The following is a 23,793-nucleotide window of genomic DNA, read 5'->3' as shown; positions in this document are numbered from 1 at the left end:
AGGACAAATAAGTGCTGCGGGACAGAGTGAAGGAGGAATCTTCTGGTTTTTTTTGGACGTGTGTCTGGTAATATCAATTACATACGTGGAGCGGACGAGGGATTTTGGTGGGGTTTTTTTTACGCGTGCCGGGCAGATCAGTGACCACTTGAATCACATCCACCCCCCCACCCCCACCCCTTGGTTTGCCTTCCCTCCTTTCCCCCCTTTAGGTGTGAAATCTATCTTCTCAGACAGAGACTCTGAACCCCTCGGTGCCCGCATGACATGGTTCAGTCCAGCTGCGAGATCCGAGCCTCCTCCATGCATTGGGATTTTTCTCAGCGCCGACACCGAGTGAATCTCCCTTTTTTGACCATCTGAGAACTATCGCGTCTGCCAGACCAGAGAAAAAGCCCTGCCATGACCGCCGCTTCAAACCGGGACGGAGCAACGGGACTTGCTCGGAGACCGGAATGCGCATGCAGGAAAGGGGACGGAATACGGATTTTTGCTCTAATGAAGGCGGGAGTGCAGGCGCACCATTGGAGCCGGGTGCTGTTCTTATATATGGGGCTACTGGCCGCCTCAGTAAAGGGTAAGTCCCCCTCTGCACAGCTGAAGACATGCAAAATGCAGCAGGCTTACCCCACTCCGCCGCCCACCCTCCCCGATCCTCTGACTGAATGCAAATCAGCATCAGCAACACACGCACGCACTCATCCTAAAGGCGCATTTAGGATGAGCCTCGCTGTGGTGTCGCTGCTCCGCCACCCAAAGTTATTAATAGAGGAGAGGTGGCTGGTTGGGTGGCTATTTTGGTGCCAGTGCCAGATCCTCAGTAATTGCCAGTGAGCTCGTGTCTATCCTTGACTCTGTTGATGCGTTTCATTAAAGGACTGTGTGGCGTTTTATTGAGGAGATGAGTGGATTAAATGAGCTGGGGGGAGTAAACAGCCTGTGTGAAGGGTGCTTACTGCAAAGGAGATTTTCAGGTAAAGAGAAACGTTTGGAGGAAATGAGGAAACCAGTTGAGGTGGTCAAACAGGCGGCTGATTATTATGCTGTTCAGAGTCCAAAAGGAAGGATGTGTGTGTGTGTGTGTGTGTGTGTGTGTGTGCGTGTGTGTGTGTGTGTGTGTGTGTGTGTGTGTGTGTGTGTGTGTGTGTGTGTGTGTGTGTGTGTGTGTACTTCTTCCTGACTGTCCATTCTCTGTTTCTCAGCTAATTGCCCCTAATATTCTCCACTTGCCCAAGTAAACACCAGTGAACAACAGTGAGTGCACACTTCCTCTCCCTCTCTCTCGCTTTGTGTGTGTGTGTGTCTGTGTGTGTGCGTGTGCGTGCGTGCGTGTATGTATATGTGTGTGTGTGCGTGTGTGTGTGTGTGTGTGTGTGTGTGTGTGTGTGTGTGTGTGGGGGGGGGGGGGGGGGGGTTATGCCGCATGCGCGCGTGGGCGGCCGTGTGTATTTAGGGGTAGGCCTAATTAAGTGACTCTGGGTTTTCTTGTCCTTGATTAATTGCAAATGGAAATCTTGCAGCCGGGCATTCAACAGATTATCATCACTGTTTACTTCCACGTCTTTGCAACGTTTTTCTGAAGGGGGAGACTCAGTTACAGATCCACGGTTCTTTCTGTTTCTTTCTTTGTGGATATTCACCACGAAAAGCTCGTGGCATCATTTAGAGGCCCAGGGTTTTTGTGGAAGAGCCGCGATGATTTTTTTTCTCCCATCTCGAGCAGGTCCTTTGGCAAAGAAAGCCAACCGTTTTATCACTGTCTTGGCTCCCCACCACAGAACGGGCACTATTTTTAGCAAAAGCCAAGAATACTGCCACGGCCACAATATGAGTTTGACAGTGAGTCATGGCTCCGTGTTTGCCCACTCATACCTTTGGGTTGGACAGCACATAATCCACGAGTGAGTGGAAACTGGGCGCATTTTCAGCATCAGCGGTCTCTTACTGTATCAGCGTGGCTCGAGCGTGAGCATCACAGTGCCTCGCCGAGACGTCACCCCTCACGCCTCCCACCAAGAATAACTCCCACTTTTGTCACCCACTTTTGATCAAACTTGTGTCACCAACCAGCGGGCAGGTGCTGCTGAGATGTGTAGGTGGGACACACACACACACACACACACACACACACAGTCACACAGTCATCCTGACAAATCTCCCTCGGCTCTCTTGTGGAGTAAATCTCATTGCGGCTGTATTCGTCGGAGGCTTCTTGTTTTATTTGCGTCCAGGGAGCTTTTTTTTTATTGCCCACTCTCTCGCCGTTTGAGTCTACTTTTGGAGCCAGTAAAGCGGCTCTGACTTATTGCACATATTTACCAAGAGCAAGAAAAAGGCTAGACTATCCATCTACCTCCCCCTCTGTAACGGCGTTTACTTTAAACTGTGCCAATAAATATGTTTGAATATCACACGCCGGCGTTGAGGTGGTCTGGCGCGTCCCTGGGTGCTGCAGCCACCAGCAATTGCCCCATCCTCCCATTGAGCGGCACCAGAGCCTCACGCTATGCTGAGAGGCGGAGCGGAGAGGGGGAGAGGGGGAGAGGAGACCCGGGCTTCGTGGCATTTCTCCATACTTTGCCAAACCACAGCAGGAGTCGCCGGTCACTGACCGAGGCTGACACGGTGCGATGGCCACACGAAAAGACGCTTCATTTCCAAGCTTAGTTTCCCCCAAGCGTCATAAATACGTCTCAGATGTATGACTGGGCTTTGATCCTGTCTTCATTTATCAACCAGTCTCACTTTAAACAACTCTCAGCCCCCCCCCCTTAACCTTATTATCGTTCCCAAGAGCCACAGAGATGCGTGAAAGGCTTTTTTTTGGACAAAGAGCTATTGAAGAGAACAGCGCGCTGTCTCCATGGGATCAAAACCAGCTGTCCCAGTGGACTCTGCGCTCAATGAGCGGTAATCAACCTGTGCTCATTTAAAGAGAGGAGAAGAGGAGAGGATGCAAAGGCCGAGGATATAAGGGGGGGGAGGCAGGTTGGGGATGACGTGTCTCGCCTATCTATCTGGTGCGTGTTTCGGCTCTCCACTCCAGCTCCGGTATTAGATCATTGGTCGGCGGCGCGTGAGACAGGCGCACAGCGTGTCCATTTACACGCAAGATCACGCTTCGTTGTCCTCTCCCCTCTCCATCCACACTCTCCTTTATGTAAAGGCACCGAGTCGAGCTCATGATGCAACGTGCAGTAATGTTATGAGGACTGGAGGGCTTGATGCCCCTTTCCTTTTTATCTTTTTACTTCGTGACATTTGCTTGTATTCGTACAGTCATGAGGCTCCTGAAGAAAGAGACAGGGCGTCTGTGTGTGTGTGTGTGTGTGTGTGTGTCTGTGTGCGTGCCCAAACGTCTTGGCGGTGAGTGTGTGTGCGGCAGTAACGCAGGGAGAAAAACTTTGGTATGAAGTCGTTTTTGAAGTCCCACAGAAAAAAAGAAAAAAAAAGAAACTGAAACTCATTTTAAAGCCCCTCAGGCGCACAAAAAGGCCGCGGATCTCTAATTGATGCAATTTTAATTGGGAACACCTATTTGGAAACACTGCTGTTGATCATTTAGTAACGAATTATCGAATGTCCTCTCTGCCGAGAGGAATCTGTTAATCCGAGTAGACTTTGTCTATTAAACCTTTAGCACGGGGGATGATGGCTGGTATAAGGCTGTGCGGCGGGCCTGCAGTAACCTGTGGGGTTAGTAGCTGCTTGGTGAGACTTTCAGCACTCTGGACAGCAAAAGGCGCAGCTGAAGCTCTCCTCAGCACCACGGACTGCTCCCCCAGCCAGCAGCCTCAGCAACAGCTGCTCCTCAGTGGAGGGCGTGCTGCCTCTATAAGTTGGAATTTCTCCAGTGTTTCAGTGGCTTTGAACCCTTAATTAGACACAGCCTCAGACCCCCGTTTGACAAAAATATCATATCACAAGCTTTCTGCTGTTTGTTTCGTACTGGATTTAGTAGCTATTCTACACACATCAGGCATTATGAGAGGGAAATCTAAACCACCATCATGGAGGCACTGTTTTGCTCATTTGATCAATGTTGGCTATGTGGAAGGTCAGTCAGTGGCCTTGTGAACACGTTTGATCACATGAATAAAAATGTTATACTGCCTCCCTCTAAGCCCTACAGCGAACACACGGTCTCACGTGTCTAATGCTTCCCATGTTGTGCTTTAATGATAAATACGTGGGTACCTCACCTCCGTTTTGTTTCTCACCACTCTCCCACCTGTCCGCCTGCTACTCTCACTCTCAAATCCTCCACTACCTGCACGCTCTGTTGCTTCACATCTCCCATCTGCTCTCTGCATTCACCGTTGAGCAATAAAGGATGAAACGGGAGCCGGGAAACAGATGACATTATCTATTTAGTCAAAACAGAGCAATGTCTGTGATGCAAAAAAAAAAAGATGCGCATTGCCGTGTGAAGTTCTCCTGCCGGAGCGAAGGAGAAGGAGATGTAGAGCAGGAGAGAGAGAGAGAGAGAGTGGTGCTCAAGATGAATATGGAGATCGTGAAGAGGTGGCACAGGGAGGAACAAAAATGGCAAAACAGCAGGACAGACTTGACTGTGAGTGGGAAAGAAGAGGAAGAGAGGGGAAACGACTGTTGGAGTAGAGGGCTGATAAGCTTACACCAGCTGAGAGATAATCTGGGCCCTATGTTTCTGTGCCTTTTGAGTGCTTTCCTCTCTTTAGTAAATGATCTATTTTGAGGGCTAATTTTCTTATCAGGCATCAAACAGACTCCTATTTCAACAACTAACAGCATGTAAGTAAGCTTGTGGGCACGTGGATTTCGTGTGCATGTTTGGATGAGTTGCCACCCCCATTCACTCCATGATGATTAGACTAAAGTGTTGACAAGCAAGTCATTAGCTAGCTCAAAACGGCCTCTGAGAGAAGGACACGCGTGTGTGTGTGTGTGTGTGTCCATGTGTGCATGGGAGCACATGCACAGCTTTCAGAATGATGCAAATGCTTCGTCCTCGTGAGCCCCCTTATTTTCCCACCCATACTGCTGGTGTGTCAACCTACTCCTCTCGCCGTCTTCCCCTTGTACTTTCTCCTTCCATCCTCCCTCTCTCCCCCCATCCCGCCACCTCCCCCCTCGCCCTCCATCCTCCTCTCTGGTGATTCACACTGTCATCTGTCTCCAGATGGCCAGAGCTCTGTCACAGTGCTTCGTCACACTGATCACAGCCACATAGTGACTCACGCAGACACTCACTCACACGCAGACACTCACTCACTAATTCATGGTATTACCATGAATTACTCTGAGACTGTTGCTCCCCACCAAAAAAAATATTCCGAAAGTGCACACAGCTTTATTGCCAATAAAGCCAATAGTTCAAATCTGACACAAGCAGAGAAAAAGCTGGTGGAAAACAAATGAGAAATCTTGTTTCCTTTAAATAGGACTCTCAGCATGTCCCTGAGCACAGCCTTAAATTAATAAATGTATATTTTGGCTGCTTTACTTATCATGGGAATGGAAATGTAGCACTTTCGCTTTACTCTGGCAGCTCTTGCGTTTCACATACACAACATATTCCTGTAAGCTCTTCTGTTGTGAGCATTTTAGCTGCTCAGGTCCATTTAAAACATTGGGTAATGGATGGAGGAGATATGGCAAAGTGCATTGCTCGAGGACGTGTTAACAATGACTGGAAAAAAAGTGGTTTTCGTTTCACTTTTCCAACCCAAATTTCCCAGCTGAAGAACATCTTAGTTGTGCCGGGAAGCTCCCAGTTGTGAATATGTGCAACTAACTCAACAGCTGTGCAACTGCTGCGAGACGAGACAAGTCGTGAAAAGAACATACATTCTACACACCAATCTTCCCCGTATATAAGTGCAGGTGAAAATGAATAAATAACTTTCATCTCCCTGAGCCATGCAAAGCTATGACAGACAAGTCGCAATCTCAGTTCCAATCCTCGTCTTTCTGTTATTATAAGGCGGCTACTGTAAATCTCCACAGTGTGAGAGACAGATGGAGATGCCCTGTCTGTCTTGTATAGACACAAAGCTCTGGCAGGGGTTTCTTTAGCTTCCTGATTTACACTGTTCCTATCAGATATCAGTGATCCCACAGATTGAAGATTAGATCCTGGACAGGAGGTATCTTGTCCTTGTCTTTTTTTCCCTTTCCTGTACTGCCTCTCTCTCTATTCAACGTATAGGCAATCTGTCAGTGGTCTTTTTTCTGGGAAAGAGGCAGAGTCATTATGAGGAGAGAGTCTGTGTGTGTGTGTGTGTGTGTGTGTGTGTGTGTGTGTGTGTGCGTGTTTGACTTCCATTCCTACATTTGTTGAGGTCCATTTTCAGCATCAAAAGCACACATCGTTATTATTACTGCTAATAATAATAATAATACTTTGTTTATGTATTAATTTTGATTTAATCTCCATATATATTTACATTTTACGGTTCAAATATAAATACTAATTTAAATACAAAGTGGTATCCAGACGTTTGCATATTCACACTGATGTTCTCAGTAGATGGGATTATACTTTTCTTCTTTTTTAAGTGATATTTTGACATTTTGGAAAAGATTTACTGTTACTGACACACTCCCTGCCCAAAGGCTGCTATCCAGAAACAGAACACAGCAAAGAGTAAAATAAGAAAATACAGGCAGAGGGCAGGGTCTCAGCACATACAGACACCGCCACACACTTCTAGTGGGTCATAAGTGATGATTTAGGAGGGCAATTTAAAAATGAATCTATACATTGTTTTCTAGGAAGGTCCTACTCATTCTACGTTGAAGATAATGTTGTACTATAGGTTATTTATAGCCATTATGTCTCTAGGCTAGCAGGCCTCAAACTAAAGTCACTCTAATTGTCTGCTAGAGTTATTCACCCTCAAAGTGTCCAATGTCCAAACCAGTTTAACCTAATGTTACAACAGTTGTCTGCTGGCTCATGTTACGTGTTTGCTGCCACGGAGAACATACATCCCTAATGAGCGGAAAGTGTCTCCTGATGTCTTTACCACAAAAATGGACCAGACAGAATCACCCGTCAAGCAGTCAAGACATATATTGTCACAGAAGGTCATGTTAACAGATAGCAAAACACCCAACAAGACACCCAGAATCCGTTATCCTATATTTAGGCTCAATTTTATAAACTCTGCTTCTGTATTAATGATATTCAGAAACATGGTGGCAAATATTTATTGGACAGCTTTGTCTGATTTTTTTTGTGTAAATTACGTGCAGCTTTGTGCCTGAAACAATAAAATAAAACTGAATGCTACTATCAACTGTGTTTTCTTAGACTTGGTTTCTAATGTGACACACTGGCTTTAATTTATGCCCACATGAGCAATCTAAAAGTTCCTAATCTAATCTAGAGTGTTGTCGTCCAGATTGTCCATTCTGTGACTTCACATTGACGCATCCTGTGTACACGACATCTGTTACATGCCTGTCTGTCCTGGAGGAGTGATCCCTCCCCTGTTGCTCATCCTGACGTTTCTTCCAATTTTTCCCTGAATCTGAATTGAGGGTCTAATGATAAAGAGTGGATTGTGAAGCCCTTTGATGCAAATTTGTAATACTGGGAAATATAAATACAATCGACTTGACCCCGAGATGTCAGCAGTGTGTAAATGCAGCATGCAAAGGCAATGGCTTCATTTAAAAGAAATTCTCCACTTGAGGTTGATGCATGCAGCCCATTAATTATGACTGTGGCCTACAGGCGGGGGGGGGGGGGGGGGGGGCAGTTAGGATCTGAGTTGAAAGGTGAAAGTGTACATCAGTGAGCTGAAGTGAGGCTGATTGATCGTCGGCTGCTCATCCATCTCTCGGTGATAGATGGAATAGTCCTGCTGGGACGGTCATGACCTGACCTTTGGATCAGCGCTTCCTCTCAGGTTCAATACACACTGCTCAGAGGGGATCAAATGATCATGAATGCCTACTCAGTAACACTCACAGAGCAGCATGCTTGTTCAGGATGATCATCTCATACATTCAGCACATCTATAATTGCATTACCTAACCTCCTGTTGATACCATTGATTGGTTAGTTGGAGTCCAGATAGTGTAGTTTTCACTGATTTCTGGTGTAATTTAAGTGCTAATGTAAGGCAGGATGTAACCTAGATAGGCTCCTCAGCATAGTTTCAGTCTAAAGTAACTCAAAGAGCCCAGCTGTCAGATGTGAACGGAATTAAAATGAGCTGATGATATACTTCACTCTTTTGCACATTAGTGTCGCACATAATTGCGCTTTTTCCCATAAGTACAAGGGACACCAGGAGAGAAAACTGATTATTTGAGGCACGTATGAGTGTGGTTCAGCGTGGGTGTGCATTTGGATGTACTGTATGGACATGCTTGTGTGGCGTGTGTGTGTGTGTGTGTGTGTGAGATGAAAAACGTGAACTCAAGCAGTAATAAATAATTGAGGAAAAGGATTTGTCTAGATATGCGTTCCCTTGTTTTCTTGTTGTCATGGGAACAACATACAGCCTTTGTGACAGGAGGCGTGAATGAGGCTCTCTGAACTGCAATTCTCTTCTCCTCTTCTCTTATTTCTTAACCTCATCTTTTACTCATCGATATGTAAAAGCAAGCTGAGAAGTTTGAGAACCCAGGTGAGCTTGTAAATTGAGGCCGACGTGGTTTTCGGTCTGAGGTGGGCACAAGATTAAAACAAGATTTTTTTAAAAACAATCCTTGAATAACATTAATTAGAATCCCACAAGACTAACAGTTATCTCTTGGGTTACACTAAAAAAAAAGAAAACTCTAAGAAGGTCTAGGACATGAATGGACCTAATGGCATTGGACCAGCAGAGGGGAAGGCCAAACCAAAGGGAGATGAATGTGCACTTACCACCACCATGCAAGGGGAGGAAGGCCACACTTATTCAGTGCTCCTACGCCATGAGATTTGAGAGAAAAACCTGACTTTTGACTGAAAGATCTACGAATAAAAATGGCAAAATTAAAGCCTACTGACAGTGAGCTTAAAACTGCCCATGTGCCTAAATCCAATAAAAACTTACAGCAAACACACACATGGGTTTCTCTCGGCATCTTGCCTCATTGTGTTTTGTGTGGGAGGCCCATTTGTATCAGTGCTGAATAAACTCTCCCTCAAAGACAGGAGTCTTTCTGAAAGGGAAGAACATCAACCGTAACATGCCTTTGACTCTGAATGAGCTACTCTCTATTGATCTGCTTGAAGCCTTAGTGCGTGGGTTGTTGAGGAGATGTGTTGTTCACAGCAACACCGAGTTACCATGGGGCTATTTAAAAGTATTGATGAGAAGAAGAGGCCTTAAGGATTATAATGGGACAAAAAAATACATAAGCAGACGTATGTCTGTTGAATCACTGTTTGAACTGGTTAAAATCCATGTGTAGTTTTAGGGATGGGCTGAAATTCTGTAAAAGTGTGTGGGCGGCTCTGCTTGGTCGGGTGATGGGTTGCAGGTTCTTTTGGCGGGCTTGATAATACTGCTGGTTAAACATGACCCAGCTGGAAGGAGCTGCCTGGCTCCCTCCTTCTCTTCCTCTAAGTCTGAGAGAACACATGCACCATTGTGCGTCTTTTGCCTGCCCCGATAACGGTCAGGAACGTGTGCATGCACTCATGCAAGTGTGCATTTCTGCTGCACTCTGCCTCTTCCCTGTGCTAGCATGCAGCAGCTCTCTTCACCGCTTTAATCTTTGGCTACGTTTTTTGCATGTGGGTGTTGTTTATTTTTCTCACCCCACACATTTCACCCTCCAGCTATGTTGCTGTAACAGTGTGTTTTTGTGCAGTTGCTTGTGTGTGTATTATCCATCTTGACATAGGCATCAATGGATCCTCGAAAAAATCATTCGAGATCCTGAGATGTTAATGTCACAACTGTAGTTGTCAACAAGTTATAGACACATGTGTATCCTGATTTACAGATTAGAGTGTATGCTGGCTAATGCAAATTCTCATATGTACCCTCTTTCTGTGTGTTTACACAGATCATTATTTTGCTTTGCACATTCATGCTGCAGGAGGTTACTCCAAGCTTCAAATGTGCACCATTATGGAAATGCTAGCTTCATTTTTCTGCCCTTTCAAGGAAACAGCATTTACCATTAAGCCCAGTAGAAACAACCTGTGGGGGTGGGGGACTAAGTGGGAGCAAGCCTATCACAAGTGCCTTCCACTGCATTTGGCTCGTCTGTAATGGTAGACAGTGCCGTCCTGGCCTGCACATTAGCCTAATGTATGGAGGCGAACGGGATGGCTGAGCTCACCCATTTCCATTTTAATGGCGGCCATCTAGAGGTTAATTTGGATATGATGCGGTCAAGGCGCGCATATGCGCTGACAAGTCAAGAGACAAATAGTGGTGCTGAGAGGATCTATGGGGCGGAAGGGTTTATCTTCCCACCAGGGAGGCAGTTACTGGCACATGCACACACACAAAACATTTAGTTGTTTGAAGTTTACTCATGGGGTTGGTTATATGCGATAGTGGATATCTTTGTTACCCAATGAACCCCATGGGACGCAGTTATTTTGTTGGAAATTATTCCATGTTTGCTTCACTGGGGTGCCAGTTTTGTATGGATACAGCCCCTACATGAGGTACAGACCTCATGTATGAAGCCTTTATGGTCTCTCTTGAGAATACGAAAAGAGCTGAACCCTGTGTTTTAGCTACATGATGGGGGAGACTTGGAAAAGGTAGTTCATGGGCTTATCTCAGTTTAATGGGTGAGTTTGGTCTTTATGACATATACTGTATATGTTATGTCTACATTTGCTCTAATTTATCATTTCATTATTTTGTGTAGTGTTTCCAACAGTGCACCATGCCAAGCAATGTTGGCGTTCCAAAGGAACTCTCTCAAACATCAAACAATACATTTCATTCTCTGCAGTTGTAGTCATCATGCTCAACATAAGACGGAAGGCAGTTCTATTATTGACTGCATTATTGACCAAAGGGAAACCTGAATCGTAGATGAGGAGACCAAACAGATGGAAGCAGAGGGATAAATAGATGGGAGCCCAAAAAGATGATTTGCAGTGTTGTATTGCAAGTATTGTTTGTGTCTTTATGGTAATATATCAATGGGATGTTAGGATTATGTTTGCTAAGATGGAATTTCCTCCCATTGAGAGTCACTGTAATCAGTGTAATTGCACCTAAGATGAGGAGTGACATGTGGATATGTGACACTGTACTCACCCAGGGTATAGGGATTACACTTATACATGTGCAGACAATTGATACCTCTGTAGGCAGACGTGTGCACACTTGTCTTGCACACACACACATTTATATATATTATATATATATATATATATATATACACTGCTGAAGCATTTCTCTAAATAGACCTCTAGGATTCGCTAACAGTGCAGATTAAGTGTTATCTTGCTGTGAATGTCACACTGGCTGTCTGTGACCCCGTCACAGAGGGGCAACGAGATGCAGAAAATAGGTACAAAATCTCTCCCTGTATATAGTCTTCCTCCTCTTTCCAACTCATTTACTCCCATTTGCCATTGCTCTTCCACTTATTGACCTTCTGACATGTTCTTTCCGGAGCACTTTCATTCCTCCCTCTTTTTGTCTTTATGCTGCTATTTTTTATTCCCCCTAGTTTGTCCCTCATCTCACCTTTGCTTCCATTATCTCTCATGTCGTGTCTTCCAAATCTATTTTCTCATATGTCCATACATTCAGTCAGCCAGGCAGTCTACTTTGGGTCTGTCTGCCCCCCTAGCCCCCACTCTCTTGCTCTCCTTTGGTCTCTCCCTTTCTCCTTCCTCTTGCTCTGAGGGGTTGCTGTCCTGCCGGAGTACAGCACAGTGACCATCGATTCATCAAAGTGTCACAACACACTGCCGCAGCTCTGTATGCCCGCTCCTAAACAACTGCCCTGGCAAAGCAAACAATAGCTCCTGCACACAAACACAAATTCACACACACACACAGGTAGAACCTGGAGTGCTGCTCCAGCAAGGTCACACTTCTCCCTGTATACCCATTTGGCTGCATGGACACCAGAGATGGTTAGTGCCAAGAGGATGCTGCCAATGGGCTAAGCAGTGGACAACAGATCTGTTGAACATCCACAGATATCAAGCATAGTTAACATTCCAGTACAAGCAAATGCAAATAGTTCCCATAAGCATGCTGAGGGATAAAATACACTAACCACAAGAACAAGTTAGCAATTTTCCTAATTGCTGAGCCAGCGAATCTGCTGCTATTCCGTATTCATAATGGTTCACCTGAACTTATGCAGCTTAGGAAAACATGACCTTTTACTTTGTCGTTGGTCTCACTGAGCTAAAACAGCACGGCCAGCAGTCTGTTTATGGGCCTTTATGGTGTGTCAGCGGGGTCAACTGCAGGATGGGCTCTTCCCTGCAGATTTACACCGAGGGGCTTCAGGGTAGGTCACCAGCTCCCAGCAGCTAATTTCATAATGCACCCTGGGCGAGGCTTAAATAATTCAACCAAGCCCCAAGTGCAGGATCTACTTAATCAAAGGCTCTGGGTTTTCAAAGAAGAGGGAGAGTAGACTTACAGTTCACCTCAACCATACGCGTGTCCTACGGTGGTAAAGTATTTTGTGCGTAGTTGTGAAAGGATCCGAGGAGAATATGAATCAGCATAACTACACAGCGCAGCAAAAAGATTATTACTGCGTAATGCGAAAATCAAACTTGATGTCGTAAATTGGCCCATAATGCTCACGAAAGTGCATTCTCAAGTAAACTTTGATGTGTCTGTTTTTGTCCAATTCAATTCTGGCCATGTATTTTTCAACAAGGATAAAACGTTTCTGGCTGCAGCCAAAAAAGCAACCTCTCTAAAAGCACCATCTCGCTCTTTTATCCCAGATTGTGTGCGCCATTATCGATTTAAGAGTTGGTCACTTGGCACAGGTGCTCACACTTCAAAATAGCATTCAGTAGAGCACAGGCAGACTTAGTAGACTTATCCTCTCTGTGTACTCTGTGATTATTCATTTTTTTCTTTGTTTTGCTTAATTTTTCCGATGAAACAAGGAGCCGGCTTTACTGCATGGTTGATCACCTGCCATAAATTAATATGTAAAGCATGTCCCATGCACACTAAGAAGTTATGCACTCAGATGATGTGATTTGCCTTTAATCCGTTGCGAAATGTGTTCCTTTGGTGCCTTTTTCGGCTGTGTAGCGTTTCATTTTAGCTGCTAATTTCCAACACGTTCCAACAGAAGATTTGTCGAGCCTCAAGAATCACAGAATCATTTCTTTCTTATAACAATTCAGTTCGATCCTGAAACGGATTAATATCAATTCAGCTGCCTTAATCTCTGTGGTAATGCTTTGTAATTCAGCACAGCCCACACATCCTAACTCATTGCCTACATGCAAGTGGTTGACAGTCCACTCTGACCCTTATCAAGCTCTGCCATCAGGCCGCTGTAGGAGCCATTGATTGGCATTTATCTGATAGAGGCCTCGTAATGAAGGAGATGATGAGGAGATTATTGACCAGGCTGTGTATATGAAAATCAGGCAGGAGAGGTGGATTTGGAGGTTTTACCTGGATATTAGTATTGACCTGATGGTAATTGGGAGGGTGGATGCTCACTTGCTGGGCCAATTTAAAGGCTTTAATGAAAAATCAGATGGAGATAGCACCCGCTTTGTTCTCTTGTTACTGGTTACAGATGAGGACTAAGAAGAAAAATAGGACTACACGCTGTTATTTTCAATACTGTTTATACAGTAGCCCCAATTTAGTTACTGCTAATCTCAATTTATGCTATTTTATTTGTTTCTTCGCACAGTTTTTCCTAAGAATGAATTGTACCATTTGCAGATCTCCACAGCGAGCAAAGAGCTGAACTCTCAATGCAACATCAGACACCTAACTAAAGTGTATTCAAGTGGTCAGGGTTTAAGTGCGCACACATTAGCATCTTTTGGAAGAGGTCAAGCGCATATGAAGCACTGAAAAGTGATGGCTGAGAGAGGCCCCTGCCTGTTTTTTGACGAGACAGGCCCCGGGGAGTCAACAGTGGTGTGATGGATACACTGTGACTGGAGATGCTATTATCCTCCCACTGCTGCTGATGCCATCCAGACAAGCCTGGATCTTTACCTCCTGACACCATCTCCCCTTTTCCCATCCTCAAAAAAAGTCTACTGTGATACTGTTTTGCTGTGTTACCTGGAACAAAAAGCTAATATTGGTTTCGTGTGTGTGTGTGTGTGTGTGTGTGTGTGTGTGTGTCAGCTAGTGTTTCTCCAGCTGAATCACTGAATTCATAAACACCCTGATGTGGCATGTAGCCCCCAAAAATCTTAAACACCACGCTCGATTATTGTAGTGACAACAAAGGCAGGGTTCATTCGTCTGGTTTACCGGGGATTATCCATGTCCATGCTTAATTTTTTTTTTGTCATTTCTTTTCTATTTTTCTCTGTTCTTGCTGAAAGAAACCTGTTTTTGTTCATTTTAGTTGTGAGTAAGACTGAGAGGAATGAAAATTCCCCCCTTTTTTTCTCTCTCCTGTTGTCTTGTTTTCATGCTTGGTGCCTTATTATGTGTAAATCCCCGCTGGTTTTTCAGACACAAGGCACCTTCCAGAGTGAAAATCTGGACCGATTTTTAGCTCTGGGATTGTTCTATCAGAGAGTGCACCCAAAGTAGCACAGAATCTGTATGTTTTACAGACATTCAATAAGGGATACATGTTCCCCCTGGAGGGATTTAACAAATCAGCCTCTCTTTTATATTTTTCGACGCCGCAGCATTGTACGCAACATTCTTGTTTTTTAATGCCCTGTTTAAATGCGCACAGGTAGTATGGTTCATTTCAATGCATTGATTTATCCCATACATATACACAGTTATGCGTATGGATATAATGAATAAAACAAAAACCATATCTACTGCAAGTGTTGCGTTGTTTGTGTTGTTGGCTAATGTGGGTTATGCAGATAACAGATGTCCTCCAATTATACTCTGCTAATTACATTTTAATCAGGCTGCATTATGATTCAGGTTTGTGGCTGAAGCAAACAAAGGGAAAATACAGATAATTTGTAAAAATAGCATGCATTTTTGCATTGCATTCTGATCTAATCCCTCAGTGAGGATATTTATTCATGTGGGCTCCTTTTCTGGGACCATAGCTTCACTTATGTTTGGGTTCCTCTGCAAAGGAAAATTAATTCAGAGCATGTTCCATTCCAGCTTCAAAAGCTACAATACATAAGGCCGATTATGGTGTGTGACTGTCCAAAGTACTCACATTTTACTCCCTTGTCACTTGTCAGTGGCAGACAGACAGCTGACTGCTCACATTTAGCTGTCTGGAAGATAAACCTTTGATATTATGTTTTTTTTGATTGGAGGGGATAACCATTACCACTTGAATATGTCTTAGATTAGATTAGTGTGTCATTAACTGTAGGGTGAGAATGCATACATGCATATGGAGCCACTAATTTGTACATCAACACTGAAAACACACACTGACAACGTGCACAATCACACATCAGTCCACATCAGCAACTCATTTAGAACGAAATCCCTAACATTGATTAAAAGTCTCAGCTGTGCTCAGATCAGTTGTAGACGAGTCATTTAGCTCGGGGATTCAAAACAAGCACACTCATTGCTCACACTCAACAAATCCACCCAAAGCTCAGTACTGATAGATGGCAACACACCCGATTCTAATTGAAGATTGAAGGCAGTGTGAGAGGCTGCTGATGAAAATGCAAGATGAGTATAATTAATGTGGTGCTCAAGCGTGTCTCCCTTCATGTGTGTTTCCTCTCCTGTCCCCTCATCTGCTCCCCTCCAGCTATGTCATGTATTAACATGGGAACCTATTGCTACTGCGGGGAAAGGCCCAGTAAGTGAACAAGTGTGTGATGATGGAGGTGGGGAAAGCTGGGAGAGGGTGAGCCATTTAGCACTGCTATATTAATGGCTTGTGCTGCACGCTGTAGGTGATAATGGATGTTGCGGCGCTTGGTGCAAACTGTATGATTGTGGGTGTGCATTTGTATAATTTCCAGTGTTAGTTGTAGAGGTGTGTCTTTTATTTGGTTTTTTGCTCTTTTGAGAGTTTTTACACTCTGCTAGCTCTCCTAACACACTTTACACCCTTTTAATAACTGCCTATTTCTTTTTCTCTTCACAGCTCAGAACTGCAGTTACACACTACACAGTCCCAATGGGACGATAGAGAGCCCCGGCTACCCTTACGGTTATCCTAACTATGCCAACTGCACATGGGTAATTGTGGCAGCGGAGCACAACCGGATACAGCTGGTGTTTCAAGGCTTCGCCCTAGAGGAGGACTTTGACATCTTGTCTGTATATGATGGGCCACCCAGCCCAGGGAACCTGCGGACACGGTAAAGACAACCTATATATTTTCAAGTTATTCAGATATATGTGGTCATTTTTATTATTCATATTTTCATATATATATGAATATTACACATAATCATGTTATTATTAATACTATTATTAGATATATTAATTATAAGAAGGAGTCTTATCTATTGAAACACATCGTGTGTAAATATTCATATAACTCTTTGCAGTATTAGCAGTCCATGAAAGTTCTACATGATGCTTGTCTCCCATAGGAGGAACAGTAGGGGATTCAGAGCTGAGATCTGGCAACACTGTGATATTTCTTATCACTAGTATATATTTCACTGTGATACATATTATAATATTTAGGGTAAGAAATAAGAGCATTCAGGCAATCAGACCGCCACGTTGGACAAACTCATTTGGAAGAGAAAACGGCTGTGAACCGTAGAATTATTTTTGTCTGTGCTAAATGTCCATCATCTTTTATAGGCCAACTCCCTGGTTCAACTTGGAGCTAGCTGAGCGTGCAGACAACAGTGATTATTATTATTAGTGATAGTTCAGGTTCACTCAGTTTTGGTTTTAGCTCCATATAAAGTGGTAGCTAATCCAATGGTTTTCTGCACCATCAGTTTTTGTCTGATTTCCCAGATTTCAGCAATTACTTTAGTGAGTACAACATTATTGTAACCAATAAAAACACAACAACCATTTAACCATTTAATTCAGACCCAAGCTGTATTAAACTTGAAAATGCCTTTCATAAGGTCATGTGGATGTGAAGGTATTGATAAGGCAAATCCACAGTATAATCAAGACTATAATCAGAGATGCATTCACAGACAGTCGAAGCTGGGCCTTTGGTGACTAGTACAAGACTGACTGACTCTGTGGAAGCTATGACAGCGTCCAAGGTTACTCACTGGGATTCTGGGCACATTTTGTGCTTCAGAGCTACTAGCAAAATGAAATGAAGCTCACTTGGGTGTGAAGGCTCAAACAAACAATTTAACAGCCTCAGAAAGGACCTCCATGTGCTAACATCGAAAACTGAAAAACTGGCTCTCTAGTTTCATGCTCGCTAAATTTACACATTTTTAACCGTTCAGGATTATAGAAATGAATATTTTTTGGCTGAATTGCCATCTACAGAGCCAGACCCCTATTTGTATTAGCTGCAATTATAAGATACAGCCACAGAGCTGCTATTCACTGATGCATTTATGTATTTTGGGATATTATTGCCTTCAGCCTAATATCTGTCAGACCCCTTGGCTGTCCTTCACTTACGGGCTAACTTAATTAGTGACAGTTTTTGCATCTGATCAGTTGAAGCTACACCAAAGCTGATTTTAATTCCTGTCACCGTATCAGTTTGGCTTTGCCAATAGTTTTATAGCATAACTTATGCAAGCCCTCTAGAAACAGATGAGAGAAGTATTCGTGAGGGCTTTTGTTATTGACACTGTTTTGAGTCTCTGTCGGCCTCTCTGTTTCAACCCGTCGAAATCTCTTTCTCTCTCACCTCTTCTCTGCCCCCTCCCCTCCCTTCTTCTCTCATTCTGTGCCAGCGGTGCCTCCACAGCATCCCCCTGCAGAAAGCGAATGAAAGAGAGAAGAAAATCCATTATGGATTGGTGTTGCGCTGTTCTCCTCAGCCTTTCTCCTGTTTGGACCTCTGGGCTCTGTTGTATATTGATGCTCCAGCGGGATGGGGAGGAAAGCGTTCCACTCTCTCTGTCTAAGCACTTTAAAAATAAGTGAGGGGAAAGAAGATGAATTTGAAAAAAAGTAAAAGAAGGAAAAAGGGGTGAGAAAAAGAGAGATACATACAGGGAAAAAAACGAGAGATGGAGAAGCAGTGTTCGTGAATTTGTAGGGAACACAGACCTCCTTTAGATTCTGCTTGTGTTGCCTTTGAGTTCTTCTCTTTTCAAAGGAGGCAGTTTGTAAAAGTGAGACTTCAAGCCTTATCTGTGAGATAGGCTTGGAAAGGCTTGAAATAGGCCAGAAGCAGCTCTCCCCAGTCAACGTCAACAGCAGTCTGTCAGAACATACATGTATATTTACACTCACAAACACCCCCACCTGCACCACACACACACACACACACATTCATAGGCACATTATCATACACACACCAAGATGCATGTCTGATAATTCAGCCCTCCCTTTGCTCTCATCTCCTGCCTGTGTCAAAGGTAATTTTCTTTCCATTTCTCTTGCTCCTCTTTCTCCATTTTCTCTCTACCTCCCTTCATTTCCTCCTCACCTATTTTTTTTTTAATGTCTTATCTCTTCTGCCTGTTCTCCATTTTCTGTCCGGCATGCTGCGTTTGCTGAATTTGAGCAGGCTTTCATGTATACCACGCTATAGGTTGTAGGATCGTGGGATATGTCCTTTAATCTCAGCTACTCATCAAAAATGAATGTTTTGCCTCATTTCATGTTCAAATCATCACCTTTAAATTTCCTTTCCAAAGCAGCCAATTTTCTTCAGATTAGTTTACTTTCCATTAATTTATTCATTGCTGTCACAGCAAAGCCACGAAAATTGTTAACAGGAGAATGCTGGCTTACGAATCAGTTCGGCTTTATATATGTACTAGTAGTATAGTATATTATGCACTTTGGTGGGTGTTTGTGAGTGTGTGTACTCCTGCAGCAGGAAATGCATACACGAGTCAGACTGTTGCTGCAGCACTTCATTAAACTGCTGATCCCGACTGACACCTGGGGAGCACAGAGAAAAGTCAATGGAAGTTTCAATTGTTCGAAATGGAAAAAGTATATGCAGTGATAAATGTGCCGAACTGCAAACACAAGCTGCTGTCGTTATTTGATTGCTGTTAATTAAGCAGAGCGTTCATTTCGAGATGCTGTAGTGACTAAGTGGTTAAGTGCATCTTGTGGCCTCAGTGTTGTGGAAGCTCTCAATTACTTCACGCAGGGAGACGTTGAATTAGCACAAAAACAAACCTCAAGGTTAAATCAGACTTAAGTAGTTCAAATGTTTACATAAAAAATGTTCTTGTCTAAGTATTTGCAATATCATATAAAATGACTTTATTGCAACAACAGTGGCATGTTTTACATGTGTTTTTGTCCTGTTTTGCAATTAAGTTCAGAAAAGTTTTCCAACGGTCACACACGAGCAGATTTCTGATAGTCTGGATGTAAAATGACACTTAGAATAATAAACATATCTGGATCATTCAGACGAAGGTGTGATTAGCATGTTTAGACCATACACAATCAGAAGTATAAAAATCTGAATTTGTGGTTTCACTGTGAGTTACAAGCTCAAACTATATCTTGTCAAACAGCAGTTAATCCATCTTTTACTGTGTCTGGCTCTAGCTCATCAGAAAATAGTTCCACAACATAACTCTCACCAAAATGGCTAATTTTGGTTTTTGCATTTCAGATAGTGAACTTTTTTTTAAAAACAAAGGAAACAATGTGTCAATTTGTGTGAATCAGCATATATCCCAAAACATCAAACTATTCCTTTAACGTAGCTGCTGACCATTTTCCTTTTTAGACTGGTTTCACATCTTCCAGGAGGCAATTGGTTTCCATCTGTTTCAGTACAATATTACAATCAACATGAGCCTGAGATGTGTCACCCTTAACAATTTCCCACCTTCACTATTTTTACACAGCTGCCATGTGGTAATACAACAAACAGAACCAGTTATGTAACCTTTTCATGCTGAATGCTTTTTCTCGAGAGGCAGCTAAACCACGATGTTGACCTTGAGACTCACATTATGTGTTATTGTTTATTGTTTGTCCACAGGGAATGATTTTACAACAACATATCTAATGAATGTGATGCTTTGCAGCATCTGACCCTTATCTCTGATTAAGGAGTGCGCTTGAGTGCGCCAGTCGAATGGACACGTGTCCGAGAGGTGCAGCTGCATCACCACATGACAGCGGTGTAACCATAGAAAATGAAATTGTTACTTAGATGGATTGCCACATATAGTTCCTGCAAGCTGAGTTGAACATATTTTATAATGTATGAATATCAGTGGACCCCTGAAAGGCAGAAAATGACACTAAATAATTGGGACAATGTTTGAAAAGTAAAATGTGTAGCTGCCTATTGCAATTGCAAAATCCCTGGTATAGTCAAGTTTTCCACAGTTTCCTCTTGTTTATTGTCACCATCGCTAGTTATGTTGACAGTATTAGTGCAGTAAAATGACTATCTGACCATTTGTCTGCAGTAGAATTATTGTAACACCAGAAGACCTGGTGTTGTGGGTTGAACACAGCCTGTGGTACTGTAGCACAGTAGTCAGAGAGACCTGCCCATAACTAAAGCAACAGCCATCTTGACCTTAAGTGAGACGCTGAACCTCTACTGTTTCACTCACTGTCACTCTGTAAGACAGTGCACATTTCTTACTTGTAAAAAGCAATCTTTTTTTCACGTTTGTGTCACATTTCACCTTGTAACTGCCAACTGGGGAACACTGAGTACATTTCAGCTGAGGGAAAAGCTATCGGGGTGTGTGAAGGCGTCTCTCCCCTCATGCCTTCCTCTCGGTGATGGAGTGATGGAACGGAGGGACGTAAGGCCTGGCAGTCTGGCAGGGGCGGGCAAGTGAGAGAGAGGAGGAGGCGTGGAAGGGACAGATTTTCAGCCGGCGGGCTTGATAGGACCTAAATAAGGAGCACTGGTGCATGGTGCTGGGAGTGGCGTTAACACTCCAGTCAGCCCTCGGTGCTGTGAGGTTGGGGTGTCACAATATGAGTTTGTGTGTGTGGAGGAGACAGAGAGAGAGGCTGTGTGTGTGTGTGTGTGTGTGTGTGTGTGTGTGTGTGTGCTCAGACAATACTTCCAGAGAGAGATCTAGGCTAGTGTGCAGCCCATCCCAGCAAGCTGATTCAGTGTCAACAAAATCAAGGTTTATTGGAATACAGATAAAATGAGCACCACTCTCACTAATACACACTCAGATAGACACTTTGAAGCACAGAGTAAATGGTGGCGGACTGGAAAACTGTTAGCCTTGTTATTTTTCAGACACACAAGGTTTCGGAGACAGCTCTGCTTTTTGGCAAGCACTTGAGAAAACAAGTGCTTGTGCAAGTATATGCATGAGGGGGGGGGATATTCTGTATGTGCTTTCATATTGCTTCTGCTTGTAGTTCAAAGTTTGAGTTTGAGCTGCGTAAATCTCTTATCTAAAAACAGAACATGAAAGCAGACTGTAGAGGAACCCTCCCAAATGTTGACTCACTGGCCCGCAATGTATTAACAGTGAAACGGGGCTCAGATGATGGCCATGTAATCGATTGGTCGATTGTCAGGAAGTTAGTTGAGAGAAATTGTAATTATTTGAGTAGAAATTCAAATGGAAATCCCAGACATTATCTGGCTCCATCTTATTAAATGTGAGGATTTGCTGATTTGTTTCTGTTTCATATCATCTAAATGGATTCTTTTTGAATTAGGGACTCTTGGTTGGACAAATCAAGCACTTTGAATATTTGATCTTGGCTTCTGGGAAACTGAGATGGGAGGCTGTTCTTTGTTCTCTTATATATTAAATGATTCATTAAACCTGCAGTAACTGATTGTTTTGCCCACCAACAAGAATTGACGCATTCCCCCTTTAAATTAATATGGCGAGCATGCTGGCACACAGTTGCTTATTTCCAGCAGCAACATTAGAATTCATTTGAAGTCATGTTTATGTCAAGCTAATAAACTAAATATTCTCTCTCTGGGTAGTTCTTCTTTCATCGCCAGAAAATCATCCTGTGTGAAAAAAATATCTTCCTCTTTAGCTTCCTCTTCCTCTATAGAGTAGCAGCTCCTGCAGCCAAAGTTACTAAATGCTCTATTATGTTGACCAGCTAGTGTCTACAACTGTGTCTGAATGACATCAACGAGAGCGGCGACACTGAACCGGAAGCTGAAGGTGCCAGAAAAGCTTGGATGATAATTCTTCATGAGTTCTTCACGACGAGTGACCCCTTTTACATCACGCATATTGTTATATCTTATTTTGAAAAGATGATTTCAATCAATAATAACTAATCAATAATGTTAAATTGTTAAATGCAGCTACTGTATCTTTACACTTTCTAGTTACAAAAGACTGCAGAAGGTTTTTATTACACTATCGACACCATCAGCTTACATAAAAAGCCATTATTGTGTGTTATTTAACATCTTATAACACTTAACTAGCAGCTATATATATTTTTATTTTATCACTTGTAAGTTAAGTTGATGCTAGTCTCTTAGAGGGATTATTATACAGGGCAGTAATGAATGCTGCATGGATCATCAAAGCTTGTGTTAATTCAGTCTCCTACCTTTGCCCAGCACTCGGTGTGTTAGTGTGCATCCATGTCTCGTTTTGTATGTGTGAATGGGTACATTCATTTTGAGTACAATTAGTCAATGAGTGACTGCCTGTAAAGAGCAGATGTCTGCGGGTCAGGGTGAGACCAGCTGACGTACAATGGCTGCACGAATACTTGCCGTGGCAATAACTCTTCCTCAGTGAAGGCCTTGGCCATCAATCTCTCACAACACATACTTTGGAAAATGACTCCAGTACGTGAACGCTGCAGAGAACACGAGTTCACTGCGCGTTTGCATATACACACGTTTTTCCTTTGTCTGTTTATCCTAAGCCACACGTGCCTACATGCTAACATCCGTGCAATGAGTGCATAGCCAAATGAGGAGGAGTGTTTGATTGTGTGTGTGTGTGTGTGAGAGAAATATGGCTTCAAGGCTGCGTGGTTTTATTTGTTTGTGGTGGTCATGATTGAGCATCTTATTCAACAGTATCCACGCACACATACACGCACTTCATGTAGATATGCAGACATGTGCAGGCAGACACACTTACACAACCACAACCACACACACACACACACACACACACACACACACACACACACACAGACCCACAATGTCGGATTTATGGTTCCTTGGAGTCTGGGCTGTTAATGGAGAGACTGCCACTTATCAACGCCAGCTTTAACGACAGTCTGCTAAAAACAGGAGGAAGAGTGATAGTTTGTTTTTCATCATCTCGTGCTGGAAAAAGTGAAACGATGTTGAGATTTATGACATCTGCTCACCTGTGAGGCAGAATTATTAGGCCCTGTAACCCCAGATTAGAGAAATAATCAACTAGATGGCTGTGAATTTATACCCCACGTCCTGCGTATCACTCATTGTGTGTATTGCTATTGACATCTCCCATCCACAGGCCTATCAATGTTCTTAACTGGATACACTTCAGCAGCAGCATGAAATGTTTTCTTGCTGTGATTAAAGATTAAATATGCAGTGCACTTTTCAAATGGGATGCCATGTTGTGTCGTTTTCAGCCCTCGTGTGTTTTGGCCCACGCTCATTTGAGCTGAAGGA

At 43.4% G+C, this 23,793-nt stretch overlaps 1 protein-coding gene across 1 annotated transcript in view; it reads left to right on the top strand.

The window, feature by feature from the left end:
* The first annotated feature begins 402 nt into the window (after positions 1–402).
* csmd2 (CUB and Sushi multiple domains 2) overlaps positions 403–23,793 on the top strand; it is a 218,311-nt gene continuing 194,920 nt past the window's right edge. The window contains exons 1-2 of the mRNA XM_070847122.1: positions 403–577; positions 16,195–16,411. Of these exons, the coding sequence (XP_070703223.1) occupies positions 403–577; positions 16,195–16,411 (392 nt within the window). The remainder of the gene's footprint in view (positions 578–16,194; positions 16,412–23,793) is intronic.

Source organism: Pempheris klunzingeri, chromosome 16, assembly GCF_042242105.1.
Source record: "Pempheris klunzingeri isolate RE-2024b chromosome 16, fPemKlu1.hap1, whole genome shotgun sequence".
Lineage (NCBI taxonomy): Eukaryota > Metazoa > Chordata > Actinopteri > Acropomatiformes > Pempheridae > Pempheris > Pempheris klunzingeri.
Note: the sequence above shows the minus strand (reverse complement) of the source record. Positions and strands in the feature narration are given on the sequence as shown.